This window comes from Bubalus kerabau, chromosome 3, assembly GCF_029407905.1.
Source record: "Bubalus kerabau isolate K-KA32 ecotype Philippines breed swamp buffalo chromosome 3, PCC_UOA_SB_1v2, whole genome shotgun sequence".
NCBI lineage: Eukaryota > Metazoa > Chordata > Mammalia > Artiodactyla > Bovidae > Bubalus > Bubalus kerabau.
The window spans coordinates 31,844,058-31,867,515 of NC_073626.1; the positions used below are offsets into that span (position 1 = coordinate 31,844,058).

The following is a 23,458-nucleotide window of genomic DNA, read 5'->3' on the forward strand; positions in this document are numbered from 1 at the left end:
GGTACTGGCACAAAGACAGAAATATAGATCAATGGAACAAAATAGAAAGCCCAGAGATAAATCCACGCACATATGGACACCTTATCTTCGACAAAGGAGGCAAGAATATACAATGGATTAAAGACAATCTCTTTAACAAGTGGTGCTGGGAACTCTGGTCAACCACTTGTAAAAGAATGAAACTAGAACACTTTCTAACACCATACACAAAAATAAACTCAAAATGGATTAAAGATCTCAACGTAAGACCAGAAACTATAAAACTCCTAGAGGAGAACATAGGCAAAACACTCTCTGACATACATCACAGCAGGATCCTCTATGACCCACCTCCCAGAATATTGGAAATAAAAGCAAAAATAAACAAATGGGACCTAATTAACCTTAAAAGCTTCTGCACATCAAAGGAAACTATTAGCAAGGTGAAAAGACAGCCTTCAGAATGGGAGAAGATAATAGCAAATGAAGCAACTGACAAACAACTAATCTCGAGAATATACAAGCAACTCCTACAGCTCAACTCCAGAAAAATAAATGACCCAATCAAAAAATGGGCCAAAGAACTAAATAGACATTTCTCCAAAGAAGACATACAGATGGCTAACAAACACATGAAAAGATGCTCAACATCACTCATTATCAGAGAAATGCAAATCAAAACCACTATGAGGTACCATTTCACACCAGTCAGAATGGCTGCGATCCAAAAGTCTACAAGCAATAAATGCTGGAGAGGGTGTGGAGAAAAGGGAACCCTCTTACACTGTTGGTGGGAATGCAAACTAGTACAGCCACTATGGAGAACAGTGTGGAGATTCCTTAAAAAACTGGAAATAGACATGCCTTATGATCCAGCAATCCCACTTCTGGGCATACACACTGAGAAAACCAGAAGGGAAAGAGACACGTGTACCCCAATGTTCATCGCAGCACTGTTTATAATAGCCAGGACATGGAAGCAACCTAGATGTCCATCAGCAGATGAATGGATAAGAATGCTGTGGTACATATACACAATGGAGTATTATTCAGCCATTAAAAAGAATACATTTGAATCAGTTCTAATGAGGTGGATGAAACTGGAGCCTATTATACAGAGTGAAGTAAGCCAGAAAGAAAAGCACCAATACAGTATACTAACGCATATATATGGAATTTAGAAAGATGGTAACAATAACCCTGTGTACGAGACAGCAAAAGAGACACCGATGTATAGAACAGTCTTATGGACTCTGTGGGAGAGGGAGAGGGTGGGAAGATTTGGGAGAATGGCATTGAAACATGTAAAATATCATGTATGAAATGAGTTGCCAGTCCAGGTTTGATGCACGATGCTGGATGCTTGGGGCTGGTGCACTGGGACGACCCAGAGGGATGGAATGGGGAGGGGGGAGGGAGGAGGGTTCGGGATGGGGAACACATGTGTACCTGTGGCAGATTCATTTTGATAATTGGCAAATCTAATACAGTTATGTAAAGTTTAAAAATAAAATAAAATTAAAAAAAAAAAATAAAAAATAAAAAAATAAAAAGGCAAAGGAACCAGAGATCAAATTGCCAACATCTGTTAGATCATAGAAAAAGCAAGGGAATTTCAGAAAGGCATCTACTTCATTGACTACACTAACCCCTTTGACTGTGTGGATCACAGTACACTGTGGAAAATTCTTCAAGGGATGAGAACACTAGACCACCTTACCTGTCTCCTGAGAAACCTGTATGCAGGTCAAGAATCAACAGTTAAAACAGGACATGGAACAATGGGCTGGTTCAAAATTGGGAAAGGAGCATGTCAAGTCTGTATATTGTCACCATGCTTATTTAACTTTTATTCAGAGTTTATCACATGAAATTCAGGGCTGGATGAATCACCAGCTGGAATCAAGATTGCCAGGAGAAATATCAACAACCTCAGATATGTAGATGATATCCCTCTTATGGCAGAAAGTGAAGAGGAACTAAAGAGTCTCTTGATAAAGGTGAAAGAGGAGAGTGGAAAAGCTAGCTTGAAGCTCAGCATTCAAAAAACTAAGTTCATGGCATCTGGTCCCATCACTTTATGGCAAATAGAAAGGGAAAAAGTGGAAACAATGAGAGACTTTATTTTCTTGGGCTCCAAAATCACTGTGGATGGTGACTGCAGCCATGATATTAAAAGATGCCTGCTCCTTGGAAGGAAAGCTATGACAAACCTAGACAGTGTGTTAAAAACTAAAGACATCTCTTTGCTGACAAAGGCCCATAGAGTCAAAGCTAGGGTTTTTTCTAGTTGTCACGTACAGATGTGTGATTTGGACCGTAAAGAAGGCTGAGCGCCAAAGAATTGAAGATTTCAAATTGTGTTGCTGGAGGAAACTCTTGAGAGTCCTTTGGACTGCAAGGAGTTCAAACTAATCAATCCTAAGGAATCAACCTTGAACTTTCATTGGACTGATGCTGAAGCTGAAGCTGTAATACTTTGGCCACCTGATGCAAAGAGCTGTCTCATTGGAAAAGTCCCTGAAGCTGAGAAAGATTGAAGGCAAAAGGAGAAGGAACAGCAGAGGATGAGATGGATAGATAGCATCACTGACTCACTGAACACGAATCTGAGCAAGTTCCAGGAGCTAGTGAAGGCCAAGAAAGTCTGAAGTTCTGCAGTCCTTGGAATATCAAAGAGTCAGCCATGACTCAGCCACTGAACAACAACGAAAGGTAGTCTTGATTACTGCAATTTCCCATTATGTTCCAAAACCACAAAAGAGAATTATTTTTCTTCCTGTGTTAGTTACTTTAGGGGAACATTCATCATAAAAAGAAATTGACCAAAAAAATAAAAATAAAAGAATTGAAGTACCACTGTCAAATAGATAGGCTGAATTAGACTTTTGTAATTTTATGCTATATCCAGTAAGTAATTTTTATCTCTGTAAATTTCTTATTTTCCATAGAGGTTTGGGGTACTTTCAAAATTAATGAGAAATTTACAGAAGACCTTTTGGATTCATCTTCTGCTATGTATGCCAAATATACCACTGGAATTGAAATGCAGGTAAGCATTTTCCTCTTATTACATAAGAACTTATTGGTTAAACATAACTTCAGATGTTTCTAATTCAACATGTTTATTTAACACATACTCTTTATTCATTTTTCAATTAGTTCTTACCCAGCAATTAATCACTCTGCCCACAAAGAATATATTTTAAACATATTCTTTCAAGGAGTGTTAAGCAGCTGACCTCTTCTCATTCCTTTAGTGCTTGGTTTTGCTCATTCATTAGGGTAATATTAAACCAAGCCTTATTATTTTCTGATTTTTATTTGTCTAAAGAAAGTTTTCATGATCTGAGTTTTTATTTTCTGATTTTATTTTCTGATTTTTATTTGTCTAAAGAAAGTTTCATGATCCCAAATTGTTAACATTTGGGATTTTTTTTTTCTTAGAGAAGCCTCTCTTGTTAGAGGCTAAAGAGAGTTACTCTCCAGAATTCTGGACTTCATACTGAAGTCACATAAAACTACCTCTCTCTAGGCTGGTGGTTCAGGTGTGGTCCTAACTGAAGACATGCACAAATACTTCACAAGTAGATTCAGTTTAGGCATCTGTCGAAATAAATGGCTTATTTAGGGGAAGGAAAATATAGGTTTGGGTGAATTTATTATACTATCTGGCACCAAATTCATCCTCTAATCTAAGCAATTGCTTCTACGTTCTTTATTAGCCACCTCAAGATTAAACTGTGTGTGTGCACAGGCGTGTGGGTGCCCATTCTCTGCTGTCATTTTAATAATATTTCTGTAACACACAATTACCTCCTGCCAAGTCTCTTTCCTTTGCTCAGGGCTTCAGTTGGTTTATTTATTGTCTGCATCCATTTTTTTGCTCAAATGTCTTTCTTGTGTGGGGACAAAGATCAACACATTCCCCTTTGCTCTCTTTGTAAAGCTAAAGGAAGCATACAAAGGAATCCAAGGTTTTGAATCCGTTCAAGTCACCCAGTTTCGGTAAGTACCACAGTGGTCTTAGAAGGGCCTCCCCAGAGCCAAGTAGGCTGTCTCATGCTGTTTCCAAGTGACCACAACAGAAAATAGGTCAGAACTGGTCTTTGACGTAGGATTCTTACTAAAGCTGGATAAAAGTCTGTGATGCTTGCGAAAGTCTGAAGAAGAAGGCTTATATTCTCACTTAAATGTTTTTGCAAGCATAAATATTAAATGTCATTCTCAAAACTATGGATCAGAAACTAGAATCAGAAACCCAGATGGCAGAGTAGAGCTTGGAAAGAAGCAGGAAGGCATGAATAGGAAGGGGCGAGGAGTGGGGATGAGGGTCGTGGGTTGTGAAGGAATGGGTTTGCTCCTCAGCAGAGAGGGTGTAACGTTGTATAACTGGGAGCCAGAAGGGGCTCCTTGGGTAAGATATCATGTATGTACCATGCTTCAAAGCCCAGTAGTCATTGTCTACAGCAAATAGAGAGGTATTTAGTAAATTATCCTTTTGTTGATACTTTAATTCAAAAGCTGTTTGGTTAGTTACCCATGTGTGTGTTGATTACCAGCTATTTATAGTCTGTTAGAGGAAGTAGTGACTTAGAGGTCAGAGAATTTAGCTTCTTATATTTTTTTTTTCACAGGTAAAGAATAGTTATAGGAAATTTTCAGTAACATTTGTTACAAATATACTGTTTTGAACATTATCCTATAAGTCTTCTCATGTACTTACAAAAAGGATCACATGTATAATATTCTTTAAAATTTAGTGCTAGGAAAAACTCTGCTTCCTTTTTCTTATATCAAGGTCTATATAATTCATGTAACTTCTGCTTCTGACTGTCGTTATTAAATTCATAGACAAAATTGAAAATCAGTCAACAGTTTTGTATTCAATACTCACACTTTTCTTTTCCTTGGTCCTGGTTTTCTATTTATATTTCTAATTTATGTGCCACCAAATTATCTATCTATCTTACAAATTGTCCTCAATAATTCATAGACAAAATCACAGTAAAAGTGGACTTGTCTATAAAATGCAACTATTTTGGCCTTGCTCTTTACATATATGACCTAAAATAAATCTTAATCTCTCACTGTCTCTATTTATCTGTCAAACAGAACTATTAATAGCTATGGAATCTGACTGAAGCTCAATTACATAAAATGAAATAATAGGCAGAAAAATACTTTTCAAACACTATAGAAGAGCCATATCAATGAAGCAACATTGTGACCATTACAACCTAAAAAGGTATTTGGGTTTATTTATTGTGAGTTCAGTGTAGCTCAATGTTAGTTCAATGAAGTGATTAAGAATTTGACGTTTGGAATAATCTTTGTTTGAATCTAAAAAAAAGAAAAGAAAAAAAAATTGAGCTTCAGAGAGCCAGCGGTTCTTTTTTTTTTTTTTTTTTTTTTTTTTTTTTTTTTTTTTATTTTAATTTTATTTTATTTTTAAACTTTACATAACTGTATTAGATTTGCCAAATATCAAAATGAATCCGCCACAGGTATACATGTGTTCCCCATCCTGAACCCTCCTCCCTCCTCCCTCCCCATTCCATCCCTCTGGGTCGTCCCAGTGCACCAGCCCCAAGCATCCAGTATCGTGCATCGAACCTGGACTGGCAACTCATTTCATACATGATATTTACATGTTTCAATGCCATTCTCCCAAATCTTCCCACCCTCTCCCTCTCCCACAGAGTCCTTAAGACTGTTCTATACATCAGTGTCTCTTTTGCTGTCTCGTACACAGGGTTATTGTTACCATCTTTCTAAATTCCATATATATGCGTTAGTATACTGTATTGGTGTTTTTCTTTCTGGCTTACTTCACTCTGTATAATAGGCTCCAGTTTCATCCACCTCATTAGAACTGATTCAAATGTATTCTTTTTAATGGCTGAATAATACTCCATTGTGTATATGTACCACAGCTTTCTTATCCATTCATCTGCTGATGGACATCTAGGTTGCTTCCATGTCCTGGCTATTATAAACAGTGCTGCGATGAACATTGGGGTACTCGTGTCTCTTTCCCTTCTGGTTTTCTCAGTGTGTATGCCCAGCAGTGGGATTGCTGGATCATAAGGCATGTCTATTTCCAGTTTTTTAAGGAATCTCCACACTGTTCTCCATAGTGGCTGCACTAGTTTGCATTCCCACCAACAGTGTAAGAGGGTTCCCTTTTCTCCACACCCTCTCCAGCATTTATTACTTGTAGACTTTTGGATTGCAGCCATTCTGACTGGCGTGAAATGGTACCTCATAGTGGTTTTGATTTGCATTTCTCTGATAATGAGTGATGTTGAGCATCTTTTCATGTGTTTGTTAGCCTTATCTTCGACAAAGGAGGCAAGAATATACAATGGATTAAAGACAATCTCTTTAACAAGTGGTGCTGGGAACTCTGGTCAACCACTTGTAAAAGAATGAAACTAGAGCCAGCGGTTCTTATCCATCAACTAATAACTTTTAAGAAATATTACTTTATTTGGCTACACCAGGTCTAGTGTGGCCCACAGGATCCTTTTAGCTGTGGCATGGAAACTCTTTTTTGCAGCATATGGGATCTAGTTCCCCAACCAGGGATCAAACGCCAGGCCCCCTACACTGGGAGGCTGGAGTCTTAGCCATTGGACCATCAGGGAAGTCCCCATCAATTAATAATTAATGACCTGGCCCAACTTCTCTTTAGGACTTTGTTCCCTTATCTATACAATGAGAATAATCCTAAAGCCTAACCCTCATTGAATCGCAGGATTAAATTAATATATATTATCTCACTGGTTCTCATAACTTCAAATACCGTCTGTATGCAGGTGGGTTCTAAACATGTTATGTGACTTCAGCCTCTCCCTTAAATTCCAAACTCAAATATCCAATGCCTATTAACATCTCCAGTTGATTTTCTAGTAGACATGTCAAATGTAACATGTCCAAAATGGGGGTCCTCCATCTCCCCCCATCATAACCTTTCACATTCTTCTCCTGCCATCTTCCCCATCTCAGTTCCAGAGATGCTGTTCTCCTAGGACCCAGGGTCCTAAGATCTAGAACCCAGATCTTAGAGCTCTCCGTGCTTATTCTAGGGACTTTTCCTGGCTGTGTCATGTCTTAGTTATAACACGTGGGATCTTTCGCTGCAGCACACGGATTCTCAAGCTGTGGCACGTGGGCTCCGTTGCTCCACCGCATGTGGGATCTTAGTTGTCTGACCAGGGATGGAAACTGCACCCCCTGCATTGCAGGGTGGGCTCTTAACCACTGGACCACCAGGGAAGTTCCAATATGCTTTTAAAAAGATCTATATGAAGAAACTTTACTTTGAAATTTTTATAGGATATAGTTGATTTACAATGTTGTCTTAGTTTCAAGTATACAACCAAGTGAATTAGTTCTACATATACATTTATCCACCCTTTTTTAGATTATTTTCCCGTATAGGTGATTACAGTGTATGGAGTAGACTTCCCTGTGCTATACAGTAGGTGCTTATTAGTTACCTATTTTATATATCAGTTCAGTTCAGTCACATAGTCATGTCTGACTTTTTGCAACCCCATGGACTGCAGCACACCAGGCTTCCCTGTCCATCACCAACTCCCCAAGCTTGCTCAAACTCATGTCCATCAAGTCGGTGATGCCATCCAACCATCTCATCCTCTGTTGTCCCCTTCTCCTCCAGCCTTCAATCTTTTCCTAAAATCTGGGAAAGATTTTATATATAGTGGTGTGTATATGTCAATTCCAGGCTTCCAATTTATCCCTGCCCTCATGTTAAACCCTGGTAACCATGTTTGTTTTCTATATCTGTAACTCTATCCCTGAGCTTGTCTATCATAACACTTAACAAAATTTAGAATTATATATATTTGTATATAGTAGTTATTTGTTTCTATTTTCCTTGCCTTCTCTACCAGCATGTAAGCTCCACTTAGGCAAAAATCAAATCTGTTTGATCTATTCCTACAGACCTAATGTCACCCCCACAGAGTAAGCTCTGAGTGACTGAACAAATAAATCTCATTTTTCTTTCCACATCATCACTGAAGAGATGGAAGCATCGTTGTTGGGTATGAAGTTGTTGGTTCCAGCAGCACATCTGAGCTCCTGTCGGGCATTGAGCAGATGGTTGAGAAAGCTAAGACATATCTGCGCCAGCTGTATGCACTTGAAGAAAATTCTTTCAGAGTGTTTGGAGAAGGTAATGTTGGATTCTGTAGAATTAGGTTACCTGTATATAGGCTCAGACACTCAGTCATGTGGGACTCTTTGTTCCCCAGTGGACTGTAGCCCGCCAGGTCCTTCTGTCCATGGGATTTTCCAGGCAAGAATAATGGAATGGGCTGCCATTTCCTCCTCCAGAAGATCTTCCCAGACCAAGGATTGAACCTGCATCTCCTTCGTCTCCTGCATCAGCAGGTGGATTCTTTATCACTGAGCCACCTGGGAAGCTCCAGGGAAGTAGGCTGGGGGAGACTAATTAGTAGATTATGTATTGGAGATGTTCCCAAAATAGAATTGTTCTAAGACTGACTTTATCAAGCAGCTGTTCCCTCCCCCGCCCAACTCCCGCCAGGATGAAACTCAATTTCAGCTGACTATTTCAGACTATTTCAGACTCTTGCTCATGGGTGATCTGACCTCTTATTCTTAATGTAAATGTCATGCAAGACTGATTCACTGCAGGCTCTGTTGGAAATGACTCAGCAATAGTTTACTGGTGTCCATGTTGAAAGAGCCCTGGGGCTGATGACATTCCTAAATTATAATCCAAGGGACCCAGGAAAGAATGTATTTTTTTTTTTAGGTCTTTCACATACACAAACACACACAGAAATACACAGGCACACACACTCCACTTCATTTCTTCAAATGTTTGAAAAATTCTTTACATTCAATTTCAATCTCTCTTACCAAGATTTTTGCCACTTTGAACATCTATCCAACAAATATTTACTAAGTGTACAAAGAGCTTAGACACTTACGACAGAGCAGTGGGGAAAAGAAACAAAAATCACAGCCCTTGTGGTTCTTCCTTCTCCCAGTCACGATCATGGTAAGAACCTATTATGAAGGGCCTGGTGCAAGGGGAACTAAGTGGTTGGTCATGAAGAAGCTTTTAAAGGGGAACAGAGTAGGACATGTCACCCCCAAATGGCAACTGCCTATCTTTTAACCTTATCATGCCTACTTTGTCTCATAGTATCTTGAAGCTTATCTGTATTCTAGCATGCCCTTAAAGAGGGTAAATATTTTCTGGGCGCGATCACACCTTGGCTTGTTTTCAGTGAATACTTACTATTTGATAGGTCACTAAAAGCCAGATTGTTGGCCTAGACTACATACCTGGAGGGAAAGGGGGCCAGCCTTGGGGAGGGCAGAACATCAGGAAAGAGGAAAAGGGACTGATGGGGGTAAAGCTGGACATCAAAAATAAACTTCTTCTACTCCTGAATTTTGCCTAGGTTTGGCTCTGAAAGTATGACTTCTAAAGCACTGCTATTAATACATAGTTTATAGAGAGTGTCAAGACATTCTTCTACTGTGTTTCTATTCTTTTCTCTATTTCTCTGTTTCTATTGTTTTCCAGCCCAGTGTAACAGCATTGCCTTTGGATTTGGGTCTGAGAATGACGAGTACACTCTTCCCTGTAGCCTCGGCTACATCGGAAGCATCACGGTCAGGTGCCAACCCTCTGGGTGGCATATCCTCGAGGAGATGTGTGTGCTCTCTGAGCTGGAAGAACTGAAGAAGGTAAAACAAAAAAAAGGCATTTCCACTTTGCAGACTTGCCCTGCTTTTGAGTTTCACAGTGGGTGTCTCCAGTGAACCCTCCTGGGGGTAGGTAATATGTATCAGTTTGTCTCATTGGTCAGATGTCGGTGACGTCAGACCCTGGGAAACCCAGGAAGTGTAAGCAGGAGTAGTGAGCCTAAGTGGCAGCTGAGAATGTCAGAAATGTCAGACTGGATGGTTTTCAGGGGAGGGTGCTGCAGAAGTGTGAATCAATGTGGTGGAGGGCTACTATAGACGGCAGAACAGCAACTAAATCCAGAAAGCCTGGGAATTAAAGATCTAAGTGAAGGTGTTAAGTCAGAAGCCATAACCTTAGTATAAGTGAAGATGTACATGTGTTAGAAATGGGGGTAGGGAGTGGGTCAGCCAGAGATGAACCATAGAGCATGAGAGAACTGCAATTGCTCTCCAGGGCCATGCACCTTACCAATTTCCTTCTATAGACTGGAAAAGGAGAGACTAGGGGGCTAACGGTCCCTCAGGTGGCAACAGTGTTGAACTAGAAATGTGGTCACTGGATTAGGGCTATGACCTTCATATGATGCTCTCTTGGGAAGATTCAAGTACTTAAGACTTGATAAATAGAAAAATGGAAGCAAATGGTGAGGAGTTAAAACTCAGTTAAAAGGGACTCCAAGACCAGTTCACAGATATGGTCCTGCAAATAGACCTTTATAGTGAACAGGGCTTCAGTCCCAGCTAGAGACCCCACTTCAGAAGCAGAGAACCCACCATGGTATTCACCAAGGGACTGTGGAAGCTTTACCCTCCGTTTCTGGACCTTTCTTATCTGTAAACTTGGGAGGGAGATTGGAGCAGATGACTTCTGGGGCTTATCCTTATTCTTGCTGTCTTTGCCTCAGCTCTGGACATAAACCATAGCTGGGACTAGGCCACCCCAGGGTATAAGGACAAGCAGATCCCAGGTGCTGAGGCAGAGTACAGCTCTGTCAACTGAGAAGAGTAAAAAGGAAAACAGGGATCTGGGTTCCTGGGTTGACAGGCTTTGAGTAAGGAGAATATCCCTTCTAGGTGCCTTCCAAATTAGCTCAGTGTTGTGGAAGCAGGTGGGAGCCTCAAGGAAAAAGTAAAACCCCAAATCCAGTGACCAAGTGTAGTCAAATCTCCACGTACATCCCTTTAAATCCTCTATAGCAATGGTCCCTAACCTTTTTGGCACTAGGGACCAATTTGGAAGGCAATTTTCTCATGAACTGGGAGGTAGAGGAATGGTTTCTGGGTGATTTAAGCACATTACCTTATTGTGCACTTTATTTCTATTATTATTACATCAGCTCCACCTCAGATCACCAGGCATTAGATTCTGGAGGTTGGGGACCCCTGCTCTACAGGGATTTCGCAGCATAGTAAACGGATATAACATTTGGTGCCAAGCAGACCATGCCTTTTCCACTTCCTAGCCGGGTACTGTTTGGAAAGTCACTGAATCTCACTTCAGGTTCTGTATAATTAGGGTAATAATTTATATAAAAATACTTTTTAATGAAACTCTTCAAATTTTAATTTCCTTAATCAAAATGAAAATAATCATGGTACCTCCTTTAAAGGGTAGTGTAAGGAAAGCTGAAACTCCAATACCTGGGCCACCTCATGCGAAGAGTTAACTCATTGGAAAAGACTAATGCTGGGAGGGATTGGGGGCAGGAGGAGAAGGGGACGACAGAGGATGAGATGGCTGGATGGCATCGCCGACTCGATGGACATGAGTTTGGGTGAACTCTGGGAGTTGGTGATGGACAGGGAGGCCTGGCATGCTGCAGTTCATGGGGTCGCAAAGAGTCAGACACGAATGAGCAACTGAACTGAACTGAACTGAACTGAAGGATTAAATCAAATCAGTGAATCCCCAGTAAAGCATTTAGAACAGTGTATGGGAAATAGCACTGAATGACAGCCACCGTAGTGTTATTGTCATTGTTATATGGTTATCCTAGGTTATCATGCACCATACAAATGTTAGTTATATGTGGCCATGAAACTGATTTAAGTCTGATGAAGCAAAAGCATTACATTGTTTCCTAGAAGGTAACCGTTTCTGTTCCTAGAATTCAAGTGAGCTGGCCAACAACGATACTGACACGGAGGCAGCTGTGTCGTCTCTGGTGCAGAAGCTTTCGATGGTCATTCAGCAAAACCCATCAACCACAGCTGGGAACCTGGCTTCCGTGGTGTCAATTCTGGGCAGTATCTCATCTCTGAAAAAAAGCTTCACGGTGTCCAATTCAACAATGGAGGTAAAGTCTGCATGAGCTCGAACGGCTCACTTTAAATGCTCAATCGGGTAGGAGGAATGGCAGAAGCCCCAGTTGATGAGATGTTGTTGAAAAGGACCAAAGAGCCATGTAACAGTCTTTGTGTGAGCTTCGCTGCTTCCTCTGCAATGTATAAGAAACCCCAGGATTCAATTATGTGTGTACAAAGTAAGAGGGAGCTGCCTCCAGGCAGGCCGCCTGGGTGGCACCTGGCTAAGGAAAAGGTATAAGTCTCTGCCCTACGAGACATTGAATGACACAGGTGCCAACTTTTTGATACTTAATATTGAGTCTGCAGTTTTTCCTTCCTGTGGCTATAAACCCTGACTCTAGTATATTATATTTAGTATATTTTAAGAACTCCATTTTTTGAGTGGGGAATTCATGATTTAGTTTGGATATTTTAAAATTAAAAATTCCTCAAATAAGACATGCTCACTATAAGATATGCAAATAAACAAAAAGAAAAATAAGTGATATGTACTCTTGTCACTCTAGAATGGCCACTGCTTACACTGTAGGTGTTATTTCAGTGCCTAGAAGATTGACAAGGGATGCATAGCAGGTACTCAATAACTATTTGTTAAATAAACATCTTTCCAAAAATTTTGGATGTGTGCATTTTATATGTTAAAGCATATAATACTTTACAAAATTGGGTTTTATATTATGTACACTGTTATATAATCACACAATGGTCCTTAACTATATAAGGTAAACATTATATGTCAGAAGTGACATTAAATGTGAATAAGTTCAACTCCCTGAAATAAAGATGCTCAGATTTGTTTTTTTCAAAAAGTCTGACTATGTACTGTTAATGAGACCAAATAAAACAAAATGGTACACAAAAAAAGCTAAAAATGAAATGAAGGGGAAAATAGAGCTGCAAACACAAACCAAAAGAAAGCAGAGATTGCTGAAAGCAGTAAAAGAAACCCACTATGGGATTTGAGCCAGGAGTCACAGAGGGCTCAGGGTGAGACTCAGCTAGAGTGACAGATGCCCACAGCAGATGCCTGGGGACCAGAGATGTTAAGAGTGAGTGAGGGTCCTGGGGGAGAAAACATTGCCTTTCAGGGATGTTTGGAAAAGAAATGTCTTAAACTAAGAATGACCCTTAAAACCCACAACTCAATTCAAGGCTTCCTTGTTGCATGTCCAGGGTTTAAGAATTTTTGTCTTTTAGTTTCCTCTGTTAATGTCATAAATATACATGAATTAAAGCTTGAACATTCGTGACATGAATTTAGAACTTCTGATGTTAGCAAAATAAACATAATATGGGAAAGGAGTTACAAAGAACGTCTCACTCTTGGACCCTCAGCCTGAGGAGTCGTGCAGTCCTGTTTGCTATCTCAGAAGGAAGAAAATGCACATTTTTCAGCCCCCAATGCAGCATTCTCCTCCTTCATGCCTAAACCCTGTTTGGCGTATGAATTCCTGGGAGGTGTTCAGCCTGGAACTGATGTGATTCTGTGGATCTTTTTTCCTTAGCCCAAAGCTTTCCCTGTGTGGAGCACCATGCTATATTTCACTGCTAAGTTTTAATATGTGATCCTCGATTGAGCCAATTCTCTGGGCAATTTTCTTGAGCTTAAGATTAATTACTATCCATCCACAGTCCCCTGACCAGTTTACTAAAAATCCAAATTGACTTTCATCTTTGTATTTTAGAATGTCATCAATATAGCTGATCACATCCTTAAATCAGCTTCGCTAACCAACTGGACGGTGTTACTGAAGAAAAAAAAAGATGCCAGTTCCCAGTTACTAGAATCACTGGAAAACATCAGCACTCTGGTACCTTCGACAGCTCTGCCTCTGAATTTTTCTCGAGACTTCATTAACTGGAAAGGGATTCCAGTATCTGCAAATCTCAGCAATCAAGGTTACAATTATGAAACTGAATTTCCCCCCCAAAATACTCCCAGTCCCATCACAGGCCATGTGTCTATTGGGCCAGGTCAATTCAAGAAGGACCTTCTACATTCTATCATCAGCATGACCTCCTTGACCCTGGGGAACATTCTACCCATTGCTGAAAATAAAAATGCTCGGGTTAATGGGCCCTTGATATCCATTATTATCCCAAACTCTTCCATCAAAGAAATTTCCCTGACTTTTTCTAAGATGAAATTGAATCTGAGTCAACCTCAATGTGTGTTTTGGGATTTCAGCCATTTACAGTGGACAGATACTGGCTGCCACCTAGAGAATGAAACTGCAAACTTGGTGACATGCTTCTGTACCCACCTGACCTCCTTCTCCGTGCTGATGTCCCCCATTGTCCCCCCTGCCATCGTCCCCATTGTGAAATGGATCACCTTTGTGGGACTGGGGGTCTCCATCGGAAGTCTCATCTTATGCCTGACCATCCAAGGTCTGTTTTGGAAGCAGGTCAACAAAAACCAAACCTCACACAGCCGTCACATCTGCATAGTGAACATAGCTCTGTGCCTCCTGATTGCAGACGTCTGGTTTATTGTTGCTGCCACGGTGGACACAAACTCTGGCGTCTGCACAGCTGCCGTGTTCTTTGCACACCTTTTCTACCTCTCCTTGTTCTTCTGGATGCTTCTGCTCGGGTTCCTGCTGGCATATCGGGTGATCTTCGTGTTCCATCACATGGCCACACCTTTGATGGTGGCCGTCGGGTTCTGCTTGGGCTACGGGTGCCCTCTCATTATATCCATCGTCACCTTTCTGGTCACGCAGCCCAGCAATGGCTACCAAAGGCAGGATGCATGTTGGCTTAACTGGTCCGATGGGAGCAAGCCTCTCTTGGCCTTTGCGGTTCCTGCCCTGACTATTGTGGCTGTAAATTTGGTGGTGGTGCTATTAGTTCTCACGAAGCTCTGGAGGCCAGCTGTTGGAGAAAGGCTGGCCCAGGACAAGGCCACTGCCAAGCGCATAGGGAGGAGCCTCCTCGTCCTGACCCCTCTTCTGGGGCTCACCTGGGGTTTCGGCATAGCAACAATGGTGGATAGCCAGAATCTGTCTTGGCACATTATTTTCGCATTTCTCAATGCATTCCAGGTAAGAACAACGAAAATAACCTATTGTATAATCAGGTAACTGGAGTGTAGAGAATTGAGGATGGGAAGACCACTCTGGAGATGATCTCATCTCCCTGCCTCCAGCAGGACTATTACAAACGAAACCGCCTGCAACAGTGAACAGAAGAAGATCCATTTTTTTCCCCAATAGTAAATATTAGGCTTCTTCAGTAATCCATTCCAGTGTTTTAAATGTTTGAATTCATGTAGCTAACACTCATCTCCCTTGCTGTTGACCCAGTCCTCTTTGTCTTGTGCTGATCTCTGTGAAGGCACATAGGGAAAGGGAAATAAATCAAGACTACTTTTGGAGTCTGAATGGTGTAAAGGAAGTCCCTAGCGTGCCACAGAGCAGTGCCTGGCCAACTGCAGGCAGCACTGTTTTTGTAAATAAAGTTTTATTGGACCACAGCCACACCAGTTCATTTGCATAGGATCTGTGGCTGTTTCCCTTACATGGACAGAACTGAGCAGTTGTAAGAATCTGGATGACCTGCAAAACCAGAAATATTTACTCTCTGACTCTTTAGAGAAAAGGTTTGTGGACCTCTGCTGCCCAGCACGGGTTTTACACGCCATGATCAAGGAGTGTTCAGCAAGTAGGCGGGCAAAGTATTCCTTAGATTCGGAGAATCTGGAAGAGAGCCCTCAATCCTGGTTCAAGGAACATTGGCTGGGTCTCTTAACGCTGAACAATGTCTCAGGATAGTGGCGGTTAAATGTTTGTACTCTGGAGTTAAATAGCTGTAGGCTCACATATGTCATGTTATCCAACTATGTGACTGCTAACAAGTTATTTAATTTTTCTATCCTCAATTCTTTTATCTGGTAAGTGAAGTGAAGTGAAATCGCTCAGTTGTGTCTGACTCTTTGCAACCCCATGGACTCTAGCCCACCAGGCTCCTTGGTCCATGGGATTTTCCAGGCATGAATACTGGAGTGTGTTTTCATTTCCTTCTCCAGGGGATCTTCCCGACCCAGGGATCGAACCCAGGTCTCCCACATTGTAGGCAGACACTTTATCGTCTGAGCTACCAGGAAAGCCCCTGGTAAACAGGGATAATATTATCATCTGTGTGCTCTGGTGCTGGTGCTCAGTTGTGTCCAGCTCTTGAGACCCTGTGGACTGTAGCCTGCCAGTCTCCTCTGTCCATGGGATTCTCCAGGCGAGAATACCGGAGTGGGTTGCCATTTCCTACTACAGGGGGTCTTCCCCACCCAGGGATGGAACCCAGGTCTCCTACATCTCCTGAATGGGCAGGTGGATTGTTTACCACTCTGCCACCTGGGAAACCCAATTATTACCTGTATCTTAGAGTAAATACGAGGGTTCAGTGAGATCACTCAGCATTTAGCACTGTGCCTGGCACAGAGTAAGTGGTCAGTAAAGGTCTCCAGAAAGCAGTTGGTTCCCCACCTACTTCAGCAAACCAGGGTATGTTTAGGTGGTGGCACAAGGGCTGTCATGGAGAGCACACACCTCATGGTGACAGGGTTAGGGAGCTTTCGTCCAGGGCCCTTGGTGACATGCTGTCTGAACAGGCACCAGCTGAGGGTGCTCCAACCAGGAGGAGGAGTTCAGGGTCCAAGAAAGACACTGCCGAGGATTCCCCAGGGGCTGGACTTCATGTAAAACGTGCTGATATAGTCAATTTCCTCCACTTGGCCTTGGACTTCAGAGCTGGCTGACATCATAAGATGCTGAGTTGGCATTTGTTTAATGTCTAAAGAAAGCCTAAGACACAGAAGCAAATGGAAGTTCTTTATTTGGGGTTTAGGATGACACAAAGGGGAACATGAAGGTCCATGTGTGTTTCAAACTTTATTTACTCAATAATTTAATTAGCAACAACAACAAAAATGTTTGAGTACTTTGTGTTAATACAGGCACTGTGGAGGTTTCATAGTATCCTTGTTTTCAGGGATCCCACAGCCAATAGGGGGACAGACAAGGAAATAATTTCAATGTTGGAGAACAGAATAGAATAGTAATAATATAAAAACTTTCTTTTCTGGAAATGGAAGAGATAATACATGTGCTTTATTCCTTCATTTAAAGGGTCTTTTCATCTTGTGTTTTGGAATTCTCTTGGATAGTAAGGTATGTGTATTCATTTCTCTCTTCCTCCTTTAACCCAGGAATCTAATCCCTCCCCTTCAGTTCTAAGGTTCTTATTCATATATATAAGAGGTTAGACCATGGGTACTTTCATAAAAAAGTTCTATAATTTTACAAAAGGCAGGTTCAGTCAGGATACAAAGAAACTGAACACTCTTTGCTGATAATGGAGCTATAGTGAATCAACCACAGCATATAATGTGACCACTGTAGAAAAAAGGGGGAAACTTGATTTTACTTTCAAATTTTGACTTGGCATAATTAGCCTGCAAAAAAACTTTCCATATGCTGGAAAAGCCTATTTATTTCTATGTTTCTAGAATTTTATATAGTAAATATTTTGTAGCCTCTAACATGAAATAGAATTCTTAATGAAGGATGACTAATGCAAGTAAAAGATAGTAGAAAAAAACTTATACTACTCTCATTATTTTTCCAAGCTTTTAGCAATTCTGCCGAGAGAAGTAAAGATAGTAAGTTAATAAATGTAGCCTTTGCTTTAATAAGAAGATAAGGGTATTTTATAATTATTATAATTGTTGTTGTACATGCCCCCAAATCCCTGTTTACAAAGAAGTAATTTACTTTCTTCTGGATTGGAAGGAAATAATTAAATAAAAATAAATAATTCCGTGGTTTTCACCATTTAGTCGGTGAGGAGACTCTTCACTTCAAAGATAAACTTCAAGTTAGCAATTATTGCCAATTACTAATGTCTAGAATCTGAATTATTATAGCTTTTGGTACTGTTATTTTTTGTTTCATTCTAGATTTTTTTATAAGAAAAGACATAAAAGAAAAACCCTTTCATCAGATCCCTATGCTTATAGTCTATTAAATACCCCTGGGGAATACTATTACTAATTAACAATTTTACTAGTTTTGTATTTGATATGTCTATGTATGACTGCATATGGGTAGCTCCTCAATATATCTTTTTTGCCCTATAGCTGCGACAGGTGCTGCTCAACAAGTTGTCTCCTTTAAGCTGTTGGGACCAGGCATCAAAGGTAATTATCTCCTGCTACCATGGAGGCAATTCGTGAAGTTCTGTACTTTTTACACAGTCCCACAGCAGGCCCAGTTTTGTGTAAACCCACTTAGTTTCTGTTGCCATTATATTCCTGGTATCTGGCACGATGTCCAGCAAACAGTTAATATTCACCAGAAAGTTTTTCAGTAAGTGAGTGAATGAATGCATTCAAATGTGTGGAAAGCTTCAAAGATGCTCAGGCATGGGGGTCTGCGGTGTTCTTGTGAGAAAATTCATTTGAAGAGTATCACTTGCTGTAGTCTGACTTGTTTTCCAACATCTAGAATCAGTAGGGTCCTTTTCTCTGCCTAACTTTCTGCCTAATCTCCTGTAGACCCCTTTTCCTTCTCCAGAAAAGCAGAATGGGAAGTCTTCATTAACTTCTAATATAAAAAATTCTCTTTGAATTTTCTGTCTTATGCTGGTATAACAAACTTTGTCCCTTGCAATTTTAGCTCTTTAGTCCACAAACTGCCAAGTTGTATGGAGACAGGATTTCTGTTTTCATTCTTTGCCACAAAAGTGCAATCCATGTAAGGAACCGTACAGTTAGAAACAAAAGTACTTGCCTCCCTATTTTGTATTTTTGACATTACCTCATACTTTTATCTTTCAGTAAGACATGGAGGGTCTTTCAGAAAGGATTCTAAAGCAGAAATTTCTGTGTCTGATAAAAATCAACTGACCTAAGTGCATGAAAAAAATACATAGATATTTAGAGGGTTTTTTTTTTTTAATATGGGATAATATAAATTTTTGAAATAAAGAAACAGTGAGGCAATCCCATCACTTCATGGCAAATAGATGGGGAAACAGTGGAGACAGTGTCAAACTTTATTTTTGGGGCTCCAAAATCATTGCAGATGGTTATTGCAGCCATGAAATTAAAAGATGCTTACTCCTTGGAAGGAAAGTTATGACCAACCTAGATAGTATATTCAAAAGCAGAGACATTACTTTGCCAACAAAGGTCCGTCTAGTCAAGGCTATGGTTCTTCCAGTAGTCATGTATGGATGTGAGAGTTGGACTGTGAAGAAAGCTGAGCACTGAAGAATTGATGCTTTTGAACTGTGGTGTTGGAGAAGACTCTTGAGAGTCCCTTGGACTGCAAGGAGATCCAACCAGTCCATTCTGAAGGAGATCAGTTCTGGGTGTTCTTTGGAAGGAATGATGCTGAAGCTGAAACTCCAGTACTTTGGCCACCTCATGTGAAGAGTTGACTCATTGGAAAAGACTCTGATGCTGAGAGGGATTGGGGGCAGGAGGAGAAGGGGACGACAGAGGATGAGATGGCTGGATAGCATCCCCGACTCGATGGACGTGAGTTTGAGTGAACTCCGGGAGTTGGTGATGGACAGGGAGGCCTGGCGTGCTGCGATTCATGGGGTCACAAAGAGTCGGACACGACTAAGTGACTGAACTGAGGCAATTAGTTTCTGGCATTAAAGTAACTTTCCTAGGTCTGCATTTCATTGGAGAGTGCTGTGAATTAGGATCCATGACTCAGGAATTGAGAGACCTGCTCTGTATTTCTGACTCTGTAGCCAACTGATTGTGTGATCATAGGAAAGTCACTTAGTACATTTTGGTCTCATATTCTCAAACTGTAAAAATTCAGGGTTGGACTAGTTACTCAAAGCAGAAGTCTAATGCTCTGTGATTTTAATTGTATGTCTTGATAATTGTATGTCTTGAAGAACTAACATGCCTTGAGCCAGAAAATGTGAAATTAATGAATCATTCTCTGCTATTAAGAAAAGAAGGCTCATTATTAGAGAAATACAAATCAAGACTACAATGAGGTACCATCTCACACCAGACAGAATGGCCATCATTGAAAAATCTACAAACAATAAATGCTGCAGAAGGTGTAGAGAAAAGGGAATTCTCTTGCATTGTCGGTCAGAATGTAAATTAATACTGTGGAGAACAGTATGGAGATTCCTTTAAAAACTAAGAATAAAACTACCATGGCTTCCACAGTGGCTCAAACTAAAAAATTTGCCTGCCAATATGGGACATCCAGGTTCCATCCTTGGGTCAGAAAGATCCCCTGGAGAAGGGAATGGCAACCCACTCCAGTATTCTTGCCTGGAGAATGCCATGGACAGAGGAACCTGGCATGCTATACTCCATGGGGTCACAAAGAGTCAGATACGACTAAGTGACTAACACTTTCACTTTTCTAAACTACCATATGACTGAACAATTCCACTAGTGAGCTGAGAAAACCATAATTGAAAAAGACAAATGTACCCCAAAGTTCATCGCAGCACTATTTACAATACCTAGGACATGGAAGCAATCTAGATGTCAATCAACAGATGAGTGGATAAAAAACATGTGGTACATAGGTACAATGGATTATTCAGTCAGTTCAGTTGCTCAGTTGTGTCCGACTCTTTGCAACCCCAAGGACTGCAGCACACCAGGCCTCCGTGTCCATCACCAACTTCTGGAATTTACTTAAACTCACGTCCATTGAGTCAGTGATGCCATCCAACCATCTCATCCTCTGTCGTCCCCTTCTCCTCCTGCCCTCAATCTTTCCCAGCATCAGGGTCTTTTCGAATGAGTTAGTTCTTGGCATCAGGTGGCTTAAGTATTGGAGTTTCAGCTTCAACATCAGTCCTTCCAATGAATATTCAGGACTGATTTCCTTTAGGATGGACTGGTTGGATCTCCTTGCAGTCCAAGGGACTCTCAAGAGTCTTCTCCAACACCACAGTTCAAAAGCATCAATTCTTTGGCACTCAGTTTTCTTTATAGTCCAACTCTCACATCCATACATGATCACTGGAAAAACCATAGCCTTGACTAGATAGATGGACCTTTGTTGGCAAAGTAATGTCTCTGTTTTTTAATATGCTGTCTATGTTGGTCATAACTTTCCTTCCAAGGAGTAAGCGTCTTTTAATTTCATGGCTGCAATCACCATCACAATGTCACAGTGGAATATTTTTCAGCCAGAAAAGGAATATGTCTGAGTCAGTTCTAATGAGGTGGGTGAACCTACAGCCTACTACACAGAGTGAAGTAAGTCAGAAAGAGAAAAACAAATATCAAATATTAACACATATATATGGAATCTAGGAAGATGGTGCTGATGAACCTATTTTCAGGGCAGCAATGGAGACATAGAATGCAGAGAACAGACTTGTAGACACAGTGGGGGAAGGAGAGGGTGGGGTGAATTGAGACAGTAGCCTTGAAACATACACATTGCCGTATGTAAAATAGAAAGCCAGAGGAAATTTGCTGTGTAACACAGGGAGCCCAAACCCAGTGCTCTGTGACAAGCTAGAGGGGTGGGATGGAGTGGGAGGGCGGCTCAAGAGGGAGGAGACATGTGTATGTTATGTATACCCATGGCTGATTTCAGGTTGATGTATGGCAAAAACCAACACAGTATTTTATCATATATCCTCCAATTATCCTCAAATCAAAAGTAAATTAAAAAAAAAAAAAAGGAAGGAGTTACAGCCTGTGTGACTGCATTAAAGACAATCCTTTAGTAAAGTAAGACAGGACACCCCCCACCCTACAAAGCAGGGAGTCAGAATTTTCCTCATTGGATAATCAAAGAAAGAAAAACACTCAAAAGTAGAATAAAGCAAACCCAAAAGTAAAGATTCCCAACAGGGTTTTTTTCTCCCTGTTTCTAATACAAAATGTTCACTTTTCAGAAGGCAGCCGTGGTCAGTGAGGGCTTTGCGTCTTCTCCATTTGTATTCCTCCAGTTTCACTTTCTGGAGAAGGCAATGGCAACCCACTCCAGTATCTCTTGCCTGGAAAATCCCATGGATGGAGGAGCCTGGTGGGCTGCTGTCTATGGGGTCGCACAGAGTCAGACATGGCTGAAGCAACTTAGCAGCAGCAGCAGCAGTTTCACTTTCAAATTAGGTGACAAAAATAAGATTTTTGTCATCTGAGTAGGTGACAAAAATGAGATTTTCATCTTCTAAGAACATTTGGCTGAAGAAAAGATGAGCATTTGTAATCTTTTGAGGGAATCTGAATAAATAAGGAAGCACGTGAAAGAATACTCTGAATACCTAAGTAACTTGGTTTCCTTTGGTGCAGCAGAAGTTATCAGATTCATCTGTCACACTCAGATTCGAAAAGACTTTCAACCCATTCCAACAGAAAGGTGAGTAAAAACAGACCAACGTTTCCAAAGGGTAGGAAGAAAGAATATGCATCTGTCATGGGTAATTCACTTTAGATTCTGATCAAAATTCTTTGAATTTCGGATAAAGTTCAAGTGTCTTAACTTGAAAAAGCATTTCCCACCCCAAATGCTCAATGTGCTCATCCAAAAGCTTTGGGTCCTATTATCACTGCCACCAACCAGTCTGAGGGCTTTTGTGGGCAGTGGTGGGGGATAATATGTTATTTGTGTAATTAAAGGTCTTAGGGTTAAAATAAAGGAATGCATAGCTATACATGACAAAAGTCGCACCAAAATCAGCCTGAGGGCTTTTAACAAATCTCTTTACCTTTTTGGATATTGATTCCTCATCAGTAAAATGAAAAACCAAGAGACCACTAAGGTTCCTTCCAGCAGTAACATTCAGTGGTCTCAAACCTTTATCTCATCCCCCAGGATCTGAAAATGTGGGGTTTCTCTTCTCAAATGAGAGAAATACGAGAGATGTAAGCTTCGATGGCATTAATAAAATGCTGTCTACCCTAAGTTCTTCATGAGACTGTCCAGAATTGTAAAGAATTGCATAGGCTTACTCTAATTTTGATCTTAGCTTGTTCCAACATAACAGCAATAATTCTTATCCTCTTTTTCCTCTTTTAGGCTGCTACGTATTTTCGTATACTAGCGAATCCTCACACGACATCATGCTAACTCAGTTTTCATCAGCTGAACAAAGCGGGGAATCCTAAAATCAAGGATAATTTTTTTTTTAGTAAATCGACATTCAGAGCTCAATGTCAGTGAAGAAATGATATTCAATGGAATTTTTTGATTTAAAAATCTGGGAATAAAATAAAGAGCTTTCAGCAGCTTCATGACCACCATCTTTTATCTTCAATTAAATGGAGAGATTGACTTCTGTACGGTTTGATTTAAAGGAATTGCTTCATAAATATAGAAGATTAATTTTGTGTCAGAAATTTTGTCAGTTGTACTAGCTTCTCACTGCCACAAACTGTGGTTTCCTTTTTCATAAATTAGCA

The 23,458-nt window shown here is 40.6% G+C and overlaps 1 protein-coding gene across 1 annotated transcript in view; it reads left to right on the forward strand.

Annotated features, from left to right (window-relative positions):
• ADGRF1 (adhesion G protein-coupled receptor F1) overlaps positions 1–23,164 on the forward strand; it is a 36,962-nt gene extending 13,798 nt beyond the window's left edge. The window contains exons 6-15 of the mRNA XM_055574669.1: positions 2,931–3,031; positions 3,929–3,987; positions 8,034–8,185; positions 9,575–9,738; positions 11,847–12,035; positions 13,731–15,092; positions 17,172–17,213; positions 18,182–18,241; positions 22,349–22,415; positions 23,076–23,164. Of these exons, the coding sequence (XP_055430644.1) occupies positions 2,931–3,031; positions 3,929–3,987; positions 8,034–8,185; positions 9,575–9,738; positions 11,847–12,035; positions 13,731–15,092; positions 17,172–17,213; positions 18,182–18,241; positions 22,349–22,415; positions 23,076–23,164 (2,285 nt within the window). The remainder of the gene's footprint in view (positions 1–2,930; positions 3,032–3,928; positions 3,988–8,033; positions 8,186–9,574; positions 9,739–11,846; positions 12,036–13,730; positions 15,093–17,171; positions 17,214–18,181; positions 18,242–22,348; positions 22,416–23,075) is intronic.
• The last annotated feature ends 294 nt before the right edge of the window (positions 23,165–23,458 follow it).